The sequence below is a fragment of the Hemicordylus capensis genome, chromosome 4 (assembly GCF_027244095.1).
Source record: "Hemicordylus capensis ecotype Gifberg chromosome 4, rHemCap1.1.pri, whole genome shotgun sequence".
In the NCBI taxonomy this organism is placed as follows: domain Eukaryota; kingdom Metazoa; phylum Chordata; class Lepidosauria; order Squamata; family Cordylidae; genus Hemicordylus; species Hemicordylus capensis.
Genome location: NC_069660.1, coordinates 161,976,972 through 161,991,766, shown reverse-complemented (window position 1 = coordinate 161,991,766; position 14,795 = coordinate 161,976,972). Strand labels below are relative to the sequence as shown.

At 43.2% G+C, this 14,795-nt stretch overlaps 1 protein-coding gene across 3 annotated transcripts; it reads right to left on the bottom strand.

Moving 5' to 3' along the window:
• Nucleotides 1–5,224: 5,224 nt before the first annotated feature.
• ITPA (inosine triphosphatase) lies at nucleotides 5,225–14,708 on the bottom strand. Of its 3 annotated transcripts, none has more exons than XM_053244649.1 (8): nucleotides 14,578–14,708; nucleotides 13,250–13,307; nucleotides 13,101–13,165; nucleotides 11,729–11,802; nucleotides 11,179–11,210; nucleotides 10,081–10,196; nucleotides 5,883–5,959; nucleotides 5,225–5,463 (listed from the first exon to the last, which is right to left on the bottom strand). In XM_053244649.1, exons 1-8 carry the CDS (start codon nucleotides 14,644–14,646, stop codon nucleotides 5,340–5,342), a joined length of 615 nt encoding a protein of 204 aa, XP_053100624.1. In that variant the 5' UTR covers nucleotides 14,647–14,708; the 3' UTR covers nucleotides 5,225–5,339. The 3 variants fall into 3 exon arrangements, with proteins under 3 accessions (XP_053100624.1, XP_053100626.1, XP_053100625.1); XM_053244651.1 differs by having other exon boundaries at nucleotides 14,568–14,703; XM_053244650.1 differs by lacking the exon at nucleotides 14,578–14,708 and adding an exon at nucleotides 14,030–14,109.
• Nucleotides 14,709–14,795: the final 87 nt, after the last annotated feature.

The following is a 14,795-nucleotide window of genomic DNA, read 5'->3' as shown; positions in this document are numbered from 1 at the left end:
GTTTTAACATTTTAATTGTTTTAATTTGTATTTTTTTGGTGAACCGCCCAGAGACGTAAGTTTCGGGTGGTATACAAATGTGTTAAATAAAATCTCATATAGCCATTATTCAAGTTAATATAATAGAGATTATACCCATGATGAATTAAATCATACTGCTTTAAATAATTAAATACCTGTTAACCTGAATTATTTGTATAGCTGGAGTTCTAGTTTACTTTTGAACAAGCCTTTACAGGCTATTCCACCCTGTTGTAATTTCCCAGACATTGAATAACCTTTTAGCTTTCACTGGAGACTTATTTGCTCTCTAGAGTTTTGCAAAAATTAGTATCGCTGTTGCTGCAGTAATCAGATTAATTACTTCATGATTATCTTGGTGCACAATCTCTGTTGTAATTTAACACAGAGATTATATTTTGTTTTTGTAATTTCTGTCTTGTTTAAAATATTGCCACATAACCTGAGCTCTTCCAAATAAGTAAGTGACTTCAAAATGAACACAAGATTCCAGATTTGGTCTCACCCAGTGCTGACATCAGGTTCTTGGGGACCCTTGGTCAAATGTGAGCATTAATTGTGAACATAATAAGAGCTATTCAGTAAGTGGTTTGTGTAGGTGATCTCTCTAATTTTAAAAGGTAGCTACTTCATATAGTTAGCCCAGGGGCGTAACAAGGCTGGAGTGGGCCCAGAGACAAAATTCTAAAATGGGCCCCTCGCTGATACACACACACACACACACACTTCACAATACATAGTCATGTGACTTGCCTCTGGGGGGGGCCCTCAAGGCATGGGGGCCCCCAGGCAGCTGCCTCCCCTTGCCTAATAGTAGTTAGGCCCCTGAGTTAGCCACCTTAAGTGGTGCAGCGGGGAAATGCTTGACTAACAAGCAGAAGGTTGCCAGTTCAAATCCCTGCTAGTATGTTTCCCAGACTATGGGAAAACACCTATATCGGGCAGCAGCGATACAGGAAGATGCTGAAAGGCAACATCTCACACTGCAAGGGAAGAGGCAATGGTAAGCCCCTCCTGTATTCTACCAAAGAAAACCACAGGGCTCTGTGGGCGCCAGGAGTCGAAATTGACTTGATGGCACACTTTACTTCATATAGTTAAACCCCGCATCCAGCACCCTTGAAACTAAACCCTTAACGTAAGCCCTAATTCCTAACATAATTAAATGTATTAACATAATTCTGTTGATATTAACAATTATATGGTACTTATAGGGTAACATGAACAAGAATGACAGGCCCCTGCTCCAAGAGTTCAAACCCTGAACACTGGGAAACACAACAGAGGAAGGGGTGTGTGTGTGTGTGTGAACAAAGGCAGCTGCATACATTTAAGCTTCGTTAGCTGGGGAATAGTAGGGCTAAGGCAAAATCTTCCCTGGAAAAGGTGGTTTTGCAGAATGTCTGAGAGCATATTTTAGTGCCAGAGTTCTGATTCAGCACATCTGACTCTTACAAGCCACTTGGTGCTCTTGCAGTCCAGTAGCTCACAGAACACACTCAGCAAATTTTGCAATCAACATGGATGGTAGGGGCCACGTTGGGGCAGTGCGGAGATATGTAAAGTTCCATGTGACATGATACTTTTTTGCAGGTTCTGCTTTCCATACTTCTAGTGTTGTTGCACAGGACGATAGGAATCTGAAGCTGCAGCTACTAGTACAATTTGGTATACAGTACCCTTGAGAAGTCTATAATGCTGGGAAAAGTTGAAGGAAAAAGAAGAGGACGACCAGCAGCAAGGTGGATGGACTCGATTATGACAGCAATGAATGCACCACTGAGAGACCTTAAAGGCCAAGTTGAAGAAAGATCATCCTGGAGAGAATCTATCTATGGGGTCGCTAAGAGTCGACACCGACTTGACGGCACTTAATCAATCAATCACTCTGCTTTCTGGTTCCTGTACTTGGTAAATCACTGCCCCCATTTCTCTTTTTGGGGGGATGGGTATTGTTTCCAAATTTTGCCAAAATATACAGATGCACTAGAGTTCTTTAGGTTCCAGCCTCTTCTTCAGGACTCAAGTGAAATCTCCCTGGGGTGAGGCAGACAGATACATCTTGGCTTAGGCAAGCATTTTTGTAAATGCACACATCCACCCTATTTCCCCCTTCCATCCACCACATTACTGCTTCTCTGGAGAGTTAATATTTTTGAATGTGCTTAAGTTACAACTATTCCATAATACATCCAAACCCACTGGGAGATTAAATGTTCTAATAAACATTAAGTTTAAAAAAATAAATAACTGGTGTGGTTGCTGGTTTAAGACTGAAATAAAGTATCTGACTGTTTTGAAACTGGAGTGGGCTTCATCTGCCTTTCCGGCGTGAGAAAAAAAAGAGTTGCATCTGCATCAGCCACACTGTTTGACACTTGGGCAAGTCACGGAATTGCTCTATGTTCCTACTGCCTCCCTAACTGTAAAACGCTAATAATAATACGACTGCCTAACTTATTAAGCATACATTCTCACAGGGCTAATGTGTTCAGAACTGTGTATGCATGTTAACTTCAGGGAGAAATAAGAATTGAGCCCGCCCACCTCTGCAAGGCACAACATAGTAAGAAATCAAGAGAGCAGCCAGGCAGTAAGAGAATGCCAAGAGCAACCATAGAATATCAGTATATTCTGCAAGGGACTGAAGCCACATTACTCTGACTACCAGAAGCTTACCCACAGTTTTAATTTCTCAGCTCTGAGGTAGAAACCCTCGTCTTAGATGTAGTAGCAAGCTCTACATATAGACTTCAGATTCAATCCATGATAATCTTTTAAAACTGGAATATTTATCCCACCCTTCTGTTTAAAGGTGGGTTACAAATATTATAAATACAATAGCAATGCATAATCATTAAAAAAAACCACAGATCATCAGCAGATGTAGACCAGAAGCTATCTAGTCAAGTAGCCCTCTCACGGGTTATAAGCCCAGAAAGACAGGGCAGTTTTAGCTATCCTCCAAAAGACAGCAATTTAAAGGGCAGGTGGCCTTCCTGGGGGAGAGTTTTACATAATCTGGGTGCAACTGGCTCTGTCGCCGAGTCCCGACTAGCTAGTGAAGGAACCTGGAGTAAGACCTCAAGGTAAGATCTCAAGGGGCAGGCAAACTCATAGGTTATAAAGCAGATTTAAAGGAGAAGGTCTGGAAAACACTTGGCTCAGTGGACCAAGTCGACAATATAAGGTAATTTCCTGTGCTGTGTAGTTATATGTCCCTGCCTATTTTTAATGCTATGTTCCTAAGCTTTTTAGTTAACACCTATGAAATACAGCCATAAAAAGGCATCTAAAAAGAGCAGTCAAGCTGGAAAATCATCAGCTATGTTTGTGGTGGAGGGTACAGAAACATACACACATTTAACCCAGAGCGTCAAAACAACTGTCGTCAGCCCTCATACCATCCCACTGTCTCCAGTTAAAAGTAATGCTAAGTCCTTTAATCCCACTCTGAAAATTTTCACAGTCTGTTCCACTGAGGCACCAAAACAGGCATCCAGCTTATGGGGTTGAACTGAATGTGAGCTTTTTATTAAATTAAAAACAGATGTCAGGAAAGAGAAATACTTTGCTCCCAAGCACAAGAGCTTGACATATAACTAAATCAAGGCTTCAGTACAAAGCAAGGAAGGCCAGATGGGAGAGAGTTGAAAGCATAATCCACTGGAACTTCTGCAGAAATCCTACAGAAATGAATGGGAGCTACATAGTAGCACAAAGAGGCTTGCAGTCAAAGTGTGTCTTTAACAGTTTCCAGGAATGCAACAGCACATCTACACTACAAATTAAAACTATCTTTAAACCAATTTCACACCAATGGCTGGCTAGTATGGATGTACACGAAATCTGTTAGCCCAGTTCAGTTCGAATCTGAACTGGACCAGACATGTTCGGTTTTGCCCCCTCAAACAGGGGACCTGGCTTGGCTTGAATTCAAGCCGGTTCAGACCCAGTTTCAGGGTGGTGGTGGGGGCGTTAAAATAGTCTAAAATAAGGAATTAATTACCACTGTTGGCTGCAGTAGGTCTCCAGGGGCTTCTCCTCTCCCCGCGTCTCCCAGGACCGTTTCGTCCCTCTGCGCACGTGGGGCAGCCATTTTGGGGTTGCCTGACATGCACATGGGCCATTTGTGCGACCATGCATGGTCACACAGATGGCCCATGTGCCTGTGCGGTGGTCCAAAAATGGCCACCCCATGCACACGAAGGGCTGAAATAGGCCAAAATGGCCCCAGGAGACTGGAGGGGCGAGCCACCGGTGGCAGTAAGTAATTCCTTATTTTAGACTATTTTAATGCATACCACCACCCTCAAACAGTGCCAGAACCAGTCCAAGAAGTTCGGTTCGAGCATCCGGTTTGCACCTCCCTACCTGATAGTGCAATTTTGTGACAATTCTGCAAGTTAACTATACAAACCAAAGACAGTTAAGTTTGTTTGTAACACACATATTCCCCATGCATGCTTAACATAATTATTAATTACAAATACCATTTTGCATCATAAACTGCTCAGTTTGGCTGCTGTGTGTATCTAGATAAGCACAAGTCCAAAGTATTTGAGGTCAAGGCTGGCCATGGACACAAAATGATGTGAAGCAGTGTGGTGGAAATGAGTAGAAGCAAATACCAACAATAATTGGACACAGTCCATACAACCATTCTCAGTGGCAATGGGGCAACTAGCTGGGGTACCTGTGGGAGCCTTGAGAACTGTACTTCCCCATCACCAAAAGCAGCAAACTGCAGTTTGATTGATGGGTAAATGTCATCTCCCCACAATAAAGTGCTAGTTGGACATGAGGGGCAGAGATTACACAAAGACTGCAAACAAAAATGCTTTGGTATGTTTTTATTATGCTTAAGTTTTGTTATAAGCCACATTGAATATGTGGAAAGGTGGGGGCATAACTGTTTTAAGATATAAAGATTAAAACACACTAAATATCTGAAAAGGCTTCCAGGCTACTTACTTAACTTTATTTTTACAAAGTGGGAGGGCTTCAGAATAGCTATTTTAAGGAAAGCATCCCATGGAGCAGTGCATCCATCAATCCAGTGGTTTTTCCCAGTACAAGAATAGAGGGATGTCCATTTCTGCATCCTCTCAGTGTACTCTGGTGACTGCTAGAGTCAGTCTCCATCCTTCTCCAACACATATTGGACATGTTATCCCTTACAATAACAGCAAGGCTAAACATATACATCTAAAAAACGTAGTTTTATTGGACATGATCTGTGCAGACAGGCAAGTGTTGATCTCATTTTTTCACTTACAATTTTCTGTACAAAACCCACAGCATCCCACAGACCCAGGCTAACTGGGTCCAGATGTGGCTTCTGACAAGTTGTTCTGTTGAATAAAGTAGGTAGACAGCTCTTTCAGGGCTTTGTAACGATGAGAGATTGAATTCTTCTCAGATTTGCGTAATTCAGCATACCTAGGAAGAACAGGAAGATGTCAGGATTTTTTACCCACAGCCTACTTACTCTGTAATAGTTTTTATATCATTACTAATGAAATCTGCATCCCACCTTTTGGCCTAAACATAGGCTCCTGAGATAGGAGAACTTCTACTATGCACTCTGTGCTTCCCTTAGGAGGAATAGGACATGAGGAAGTGTACACACTACAACTTTTCTGTTACCAAAGTACTGTAACTGCTACTGGTTCTCCCCACACCATCAAAGCACTGAAATTGAGAAACTTTGTATTTGGTATAAACATACCACAAACATTAGGAGCAGAACAGCAATCTTCAGCAAACTTATTTGGTGCTGCAGTATCAAAACTGGCCTGGGTATCCCAAAAAAGCAATTGTGGATATTTAAAATGACAGAAAGGCAAGGAGTCACTCACGTCCGATCATAACCTTCTGGTTGGAAGCATGGATCCCATCCAAAGTCTCTAGGCCCCCTTGGATCAACTATGTGTCCCTGCAAGTTGATATGTAAGAAAAGAATGTGGTGTTGTTTTTAAGCATTGGACCCATATTCAAAGCCTGGCTACATTACATTCATCACATTACTAACAACAGCATGCAAACCAGGCTCTGACTACTGAGAATTCTGCTGCTGCTCCAGAGACAGGTAGACAAAGCTGGAATTGTAAAGGCAAACACACAGGGAATCAGCATCCACACAATTTTATCTTTGGTTATCTTCTTTTTCCATTTAGTGGCAAATTGCCCTTGGTCCACCCCTCCTAACCCCAAGAGAAAGTGAGTTAAATAAAATGAAAAAGGCAGATGGTGGCTCCTGCTACCCTAGGTGTTTCCCTAGGATTCCCTCCAGCTTTGCTGCCTGTTTCTAGTAGGGATGTGCACGGAACTGGCAGGGGCTGGTTCGATGGTGAGGGAGGGGGATAATTTTAAGGGCGGGGGAGGATGCGCACACACACCCCTCCCGCCGTGTTTCCCCCGCTTGCACTCAGTCTCCTAAAAGTCCATTGGGGCAGCAGCATACCTCCCTGCTGCCTTGTCACCCCCTTAACTGGAAGTACTCAATGCACCTGGTGCATGCATGTCGTGTTTGCGCACACTGGCACGTCCAGTTACTAAAGGGGGAAATGGGGCGGCAGAGAGGTATGCTGCTGCCCTGACAGAATTTTAGGAAACCAAACACCAGTAGGGAAAACAAGGCGGTGGGGGGGGGGGAGTGCATCCTCCCCCGCCCTTAAAGGCAGGCACACCCACCCACCATCGAAACCAGCCATAAAAGGGCCTCTGAACAGGTTCGTGCACATCCCTAGTTTCTAGAGGAGTTTCTGGATTCTCAGTCAGCACCTGGCTTATATTCATCACATTAAAATGTAGTCAGGCTCTCAGACAGAAGTTTGGAAGAGACCAGAAATTCAAGCAATCAAATTCTTATCTCAGGACAGGATCTACTTTGTATAACCCACACCAAAGTAGTATATGTCTCAAGCAGACACACAAAGAACAGTAAGACACCAGCAGAGAGGTAGCTTCAAATTATTCCAGCAAGTGAGGCATGGAACGAAAGCACCCCAGAATGAGAAGTAATGCATACCACAAGGAGAAATGCAAATTACCATAAATAGGACTAGATTACTCCAGAGGACAAACTACTGCCAGGCTTAGCAGCCACAAATATGAGAGGCACAAAACTTGCCCAAAATATGGGTGGGAAATCACAACTATGTTTACTCAGTAAATGTGATACAGATGCAATTTATTTCAGTAAGAAAGATTTCCAAACACGTTTGCTTAGGACTGCAGCCCTAGTATCTGCTGTACAATGCTAGCAACCTTGGGTGCACAGAATTCTTAGGACAAGGCTCTAGTTGTACCACCCTCAATAACTCTCCCCTTTGCTCTATGCTTCCTAGTTTTTCCATCATCATTTTAACCACTCCAAAAGATGCAGCTGCTTTTTTCATTCCCAACTCAACACAAAGGCAGAGAAAAGCGTGACTGGGGTTGTCAAAAGTGTTCCCTCTAAGGCTTGTGCATGTGCTCACATGGTTTTTGATGTCCACTCAGTTAACTTTAGGTCCCGCTCAGGTTGAATCAGGAAGGTCCCTCTCTGAATACATGTGTGTACACACTGCCTTTTTATTGCCGCCCAGAACAAAACTCATTCCACACACAGATGAAAACCAATTAGAGAGAACTCTGGTCATCGAACAACTGTGCTGAACTCTACACTCTCCCCCGCCCCCCCAACGGCTTGCACAGATTGAAGAGGAAAACAGCATGTCACAGAGCTACTGTAGCAAAGTGACTAAGAGCAAAACTAGATATGATGGCTATCCTCATTTAAGTCTTCTCTAACATACCCAGCTCCTTCAATCATTCCTTGAGATCTTTATTACTACCTGTTCACCATATCAACTGAGTCACAACTTTCTCTACATACATTTTAAGGGCTGACTCCATAAGTTCACTATTGTTATAGAAAAAATTGAGTATTCCATGTAATATTTGGGTAACAGAGAGCTTAATAGCTGATCTGTGGCTATTGCAGGTGAGTTGCTCAAAGTGTACACCCAGATACTTAGAGTGGAATTGTTCTATCTTGTGGCCATCAACACCATTTATGTTTTATTTAGGTCTTTTGCCAAAAATGACCATTTCAGGAACATAGGAAGTTGCCTTAGTTTCTCAGATTGGCAATATTCACTAAATTTAATTAGCATTCTCTGAATGAGTGAAAAAAGAACTATGTCATCTGCATACAGAAGGACTGATACCATCCATCCCTCAAAACTGCTAATATTATAATTCCCATATACAAATCTATGGTGTGGCCTCATTTAGAAGAACATAAGAGCATGTGCTCTCTCCTGCTGTTGCTCCCCTGCAACTGGAATTTAGAGGCATTTTGCTTCTGAGGCTGGAGGTGGCCTATAGACTAGTAACCGTCGATGTCCTCCATGAATTTAACCTCTTCTTAAAGCCATACAGGGTGCTGGCTGTGTCACCACATCTTCTGGCAGAGAATTCCATAGATTAATTATGTGTTGTGTGAAAAAGTACTTCCTTTTGTCAGTCCTAAATTTCTTGGCAATCAGTTTCATGGGATGGCCCCTGGTTCTAGTGTTATGTGAGAGGAGGAAAAAGGTCACTCTCTCCACACCATGCATAATTTTATAGACCTCTATCATGTCGCCCCTCAGTCATCTTTTTTTCTAAACTAAATAGCCCCAGGTGTTGTAACCTAGCCTCAAAAGGAAGGTGCTCTAGGCCCTGATCATCTTGGTTGCCCTCTTCTGCACTTTTCCCAGTTCTATAATATCCTTTTTGAGGTATGGTGACCAGAACTGTACACAGTATTCCGAAGTACTTAAGAGGGATTTAGATAAATTCACGGAAAACAGGTCTATCAATGGCTAATAGTCTGAGGGCTATAGGCCACCTGCAGCTTCAGAGGCAAGATGCCTCTAAATACAGTTGCAGGGGAGTAGCAGTTGGAGAGACAGCATACTCTCAGCTCTTGCCTGTGGGCTTCCCAGAGGCATCTGGTAGGCCACTGTATGAAACTGGATGCTGGACTTGATAGGCTTTGGGTCTGATCCGGCAGGGCTATTCTTATGTTCCTCTATAGATGATTGAAACAGCTAATATACAAATTGAAAAGAAATGGAGGCCAATGTGCAACCCTGTTTAACCCCTCTATTTACTTTAAGCTTTTTCAAAAGTGCTCCAATTGGCCTGTTTCACCCAGTGTTGTTAAAACGTAATATTTTATACCAGCACCAGCAATCTCCTGTCCATATTATAAGTTGCCATTTTAGCCCATAATACTGCCTGTCTACCAAGTCAAATGCAGCTAACAAATCCATAAGGCAGCATATAAATTTCAGTGATAGCCAACTGTATATTTCATGGTTAAACATTACAGAATGAAGCACTGATCAATCGTGCTTCACCTTTTCAAAAGCCCGAATGTTTTTCCTGTATTAATTTCCTTCCTACCACTGTTCCAATTCTTTAAGATGATATTTACTATGCATTTTGAAGGCTAAATTCTAGTAAATTAATTGGTGTAACTTTTTTGAGTCAATCTTGCAACCTTTTTAATGGATTGGGACAGTTAAGCTCATCAGCCAATCTGGCAGGATCATGCTGGTGTTTATATGCATGGACAATTTGTCCAGAATTGGGGCCCACCATTCCAGGCTCATTTCATAGACTTCTGGAGGAAACATGTCTTCTCTGGGAGACTTTTAAATCCAGAGTGAAGAAATTAATTCTTGAACCTTCAATGATGTTACAGGTGACCATACTGGGAGATTATCAATATTTAACAATTGCTGGGTTTGAGTTAATAGTGGGCTGTCAAAAATATTAGTAAAATACTGAACCCAGGATTCACTTATAATTTGTGCTCCAAATGACTGACTTGCCTTTTAAGAGCCAGCAAAACCACCCAGAGGTTTGCTCACCTTTCTCAATGAGCAAGCCCAATTCTTTCCAAATGTTCATGAGATATTGAGATTTATTTTGCTTTAGCAGGAACTTATTTTTTTCTGATTTGTCCAGAATATGAGCCTGCCCCGACCAATTCAATATATCAAAACCTTTGATACCCACATGAGTTTGGCCTTTGAATAGCTTCACTGGGTCCTCTGGGTTTCCAGTGCTGAAGGCAAAGGTGCAAAGAGCGTAAGCAGACTTGTCTTCAAATCCTGCTAACAGTTTGTACAAACCTAAGTCATAAGAAAAGGGATGTCAGATTTCTTCTGGGGGAAAGAAAAACCAACAAGAGGTACAGAAACCCAGAAGAGGGAAACACACAAAATTTAGGATCTGAGCCTGTCTCACATGAATCAGACAAAAACAAATCATTATGATGATCTTTTCTGTGGGAATCCTGCACTTTCCTGCTACTGCAGGACATAGTACTCCTTGAGATTTAGTCAATTCTGCATCCATTCCAGCAAGCACAATTTTTTAAGGCAGAGAAATTGTTTTTGATTGACATAGTCTTAACACAATGTATGGTTTGAGCAGAATAGCTAGATCAGGATTAAGACATATTCTGCCAGCTAATATCTTAGCACTGAAACAGAGACACACCTAAAACAGCCACAAGCCTTTTCAGCATTTTACTAAAAAGCAACATTCAAAGCAAAAATAGTGGGAAAGAGAAAGAGCCCAGGCAGTAGCTAATCAGGCAGAATAAGTACATATTGACAGATGTTGGGCAGGGGCAGGAAAGTTGGTAATATAATCTATAGAAGGGAGAAAAAACACACCACAACTTGGAGCTGGAAAAAAGTATCTGTGTAGAGTGAGTAGATGGCCAGGGATGGGATGGGTGGCTGGGCCAAAACTGCTAAGGAAGCTGAACTTGCTTGCTAGAACAAGAAGAACATCACTGGACACTTCATAAACAGAAGAGGAGGCCAGGAGTAGGGGTGTGCATGGACCGCATGTGGAGGTTCGGTCTAAATTTTGACCAAACCGCCGCACACAGTCCATGCACACCCCTACTATAACTGGTTCATCAGACCAACTAGCTGGGCTGGTCAAACCGACGAACCAGTTCAGAGCAGTTCGCAAATGAACTGCTTGAACCACCTGCAGCGGCCTGGTTCACCCACGAACCGGTCCGTGCACACCCCTAGCCAGGAGGAAGAAAGCCAGATCATGGAAATAAGTAGCTTATAAAACTAAAGCCTGGGTTACCTTCTGGTTTTAACTTCTCAAGAAACCATTTTCTGAAACAAAAAGACAGATATAAATAATGTTCTTTATTACCACAATTCATACTGTTCTTTCACATTATTAGTGCTGGTTATCACTGTTCCCTCTAAGGCGTGCGCACGCTCACAAGTTTTTGGATGTCCACTCAGTTAATTTTAGATCCCACTCAGGTTGAATCAGGAAGACCCCATTCTGAATGGAGATGTGCACACACTGCCTTGATACTGCCGCCCAGAACAAAACTCATTTCGCACAGAGATGAAAAAAATTAGAGGGAACACTGCTGGTTATATATTATTTATTAAGTAGCTTTTGTATAGTATGGTGGGAATCTGTTTGGTTTATGTTTGTCTACAGATAGGAGACCTTTAATTAAATCCTTAAGTCCCACCCAACTCCTCCCCAATTATGTACCCCTAGCCTTCTAAAAGCAGCAACTAAGGGAGCAGTCACAAAAGGTATGGGGAGGGAAACTTCTTTCCCCCCGTCCCCTCTGCCCAGAAATCCAAGCATTGGCTTGACTCCTACTTACATATAGGGCCCTGGGAGTCCTCCAAGGGCCTTGAAACACAAGCAGGTATCTTCTACTATTACAGGTCCCTGGACCTGTTAAGCAGAAGAGAATTAGAGGAGTATACCAAGATGAATGTCTACTAAAGACAACTACATAATTCTAGATTCACATTTCCCTAGATGAAGTACCAAGACTTTGCATCCAAGAATATTAGGATTTTTGACAATTGCCTTCTCGCCCCAACTTACTCTCTGTGATGAAAGTTTATTGCAAAAGGCACACTTAGGAATCTGTATAGCAGCAAAGTGGGATTAAACGCAATATCCCTATGAATACCACCCTGGAGGAAGGCTGCACTACAAATGTTGCAGATAAAATAAGCCTAGACTGAAGCCTAGACTGTCTCACCTACAGCATTGTGAGACAGAGGAAAATTTCAGATGCAAAACTCTGCATTAACCCTGGCACATGGCCACTGAAATTGTTGTGTGTGAATAGCTTGGAGAGTGTGGCAGAATGAGGCTTCTTGGTTCATGTGGAAGAAATACACAGACACATTCAGTCAAAATCATTTTTGCATGTATGAATGTGTGCATACAGTTTGTGATCAGGATGTATGCTGCAGCCTTAAAAAGGGAAGAGACAAAACACAATGTTAAGGATTATGAGAGAAAGGTAGAAACCAATTACAGAAAGTACTGTGAAGCTATTTTAAAAACTCAATCAAATATTAATTTGGAAAAATCATTGCCATAAGATACTGTGATGTCATTAGCATAAACACTGGTTCACATATTGCACAGAGAGCCACCTCTCTAAGTGACAGGTGACCTCGCTACTTCTGGGTGTACTCCTGGTGCTACTCCCATGATTCTCAATGGGGATAGCCGTGGGAGTGTGAGGACATACTTGGAAACCTGTAACATTTCAAAACGTTTCAAGTACAAGGGGATAGATCCCTGCACCAAGGATTGTACAATCTGAAATTTGACACAGGGAAGACAACAGAGGAGGCAGGGGTAAATAAAGGAAGAACATGCATTCATTTCAGTTACACATACTTAGGTTTAGTTATACTGTAGCTGGGGATAGGGTAAAGTGTTTGTGCCCTTTTAACTGCACACCTACAAATACAGAGTACAAATGTGGCAAATACTTATATCATACAGACACACTCTTCAGAGGGGCACAGCTGCTGGTAACTCTCTGTTGAATGTACAGGGTGTAGCAAACCCAGGTCTGCCTCTGCATAGTGTGTGAAAACAGCCCTAAAAAGGTGTTAACGAGTAGCAGCATAAAAGCAAGACATGTTTCATGATCTGTTTATTTATTCTAGGCATTAGGTTCTCTAATGTTGCCTAAGGAGCTTTCAAAAAACACAAAAATGGACCTGCTTAGCAGCTTCCTGGCACTTCTGGATAGAAATGTCATCAGGTTCCCCTTGGTACTCAGGCACTGCAAAATGAAAGGCTAAGATTAGCATGGAAGAGCAGCAGCCAGCCAGCTAGCTCAAAATGAAGTATGGAGATAGGGACTCACAGTCTATTTTCTTTGCAACCAATCTGTATGGAAAGGAGTCACCTAGGATCTGAATCACCTGCAAGAAGAAGAGAAAGGCCATCAAGAGTCCAGGCTCAATCACCAAGCAGAGCAGACACAAGATTCACCTGGCCACATCTTCTCCAAAAGGAAAAGGGAGACATCACCATCAGGCCTGCCAAACTCTGGGTAAGACTGCAACTTTTAGTTCTGGTCCAACTTCCACTACCTTTTCCAAACTGATAAACTGAAACTGGATTTTAGAGGGGCAAGTGGTGTGTTTTGCATGTCTGGGCAATAACCTGAGTACATAGTAGGAAGCCCCACCTGGTCTGTGGGTAGGGTGGCCAGGTGTCCCCTTCTATCCCATATAGTCCTCTATTTTGAAAGGCTGTCCAGGATTTGTCTGAGATCAGGCAGCTGCAAAGCTGGATTAAAAGTGGAGTGCAGGATGCACATGCCGCTGGGTCCCCCTATTTCAGGTGCCTCACCCCAAGCCAACACTTCTGCCTGCCTTGCTTGCCCATTAGTGCTGCCTGAAAATCCTTGGAGGAGGTCTTCAGGTCAGAGACTGGTTGAGTCCTACCTTTCCGCATTTATTTATTTATCTTATTTATATACTGCCTGATATGTGTATCTCTAGACAGTATACACATAGCACCTATATAAATTTAATACTACAACAAACTTAAAAACAGGAGGAAACTAATTAAAGAGTTTAAAATTAATGATCTGCTCTCAGAGATCCAGACCGGGGAAGCACCAACTCGTGTTAACTACCGTGGAACGTTCGGTCCTAGTTCCAATCTCTGCAACTCCATCATCAAGCCTTTTCATTGTTTCTGCCTGCCCCACTTGAACTTCCTTTGCTGACTGTGCATTCCTGTCTCCACTTTGAAGGTAATGGGCGCGGGGGCGGGGGCGGGGGCGGGGGGGAGGAAGAAGAAAATCGGGGCACTGCCTTTTGGGTCAGAGACAGAGTGTATGAGGAGGGATGGCTGGGCAGGCAGGACTTGTTGTCCAGGGACTATGTTAATATACTTAAAACACATGCAAGTTTATGCACCTTTGGGGGGGGGGTAATGTTATCCCTTTTTTTAATTTTTATTTTTTGCCAACGTGTGGCCCAGTTGCGGGTGACTACTTTGGCATAACGTGGCATAAGACCACCAAGCTCATAACCAGGAGTAATAAGGATACAGCAATTAAGAACAGTGCCTCAGTAACCTCCTGTTTACTTCAGACCCGAAGGACGACTGCGGACCCCCGCCCCGCCTCCACCGAAGACAAGCAGGCAGGCAGGGGCCGCCAGCCTCACCCCTCCCCACCTCCTCCAGCTTCTTCGCATTGCCGGTGACGAAAACCACACTTCTCCCAGCCGCCGGTATCGTCGCCATTGCTGAGCCAGCGTAGCTTCTGATCCAGTCGCTCAGCCCGGGGTCGCCTCCGTGACCCAAAGCCGCCGACTCGCACCTCCTTCGCCGCCCAATGAACGAGCAGCTCCAGGACGCGGCTGACAGTGACACCGGCGGAGCCACACCCCTTA

What these genes read in the sequence shown, in the direction of transcription:
- ITPA (XM_053244649.1), bottom strand. Translation starts at nt 14,646, where the DNA reads ATGGCGACGATACCGGCGGCTGGGAGAAGTGTGGTTTTCGTCACCGGC. An exon ending in GCCAGGAAGCTGCTAAGCAG is followed by an intron (nt 11,803 to 13,100) that starts GTCCATTTTTGT and finishes TCTGCTTAACAG; the next exon opens with GTCCAGGGACCTGTAATAGT. An exon ending in TGAGAAGTTAAAACCAGAAG is followed by an intron (nt 10,197 to 11,178) that starts GTAACCCAGGCT and finishes CTTATGACTTAG; the next exon opens with GTTTGTACAAACTGTTAGCA.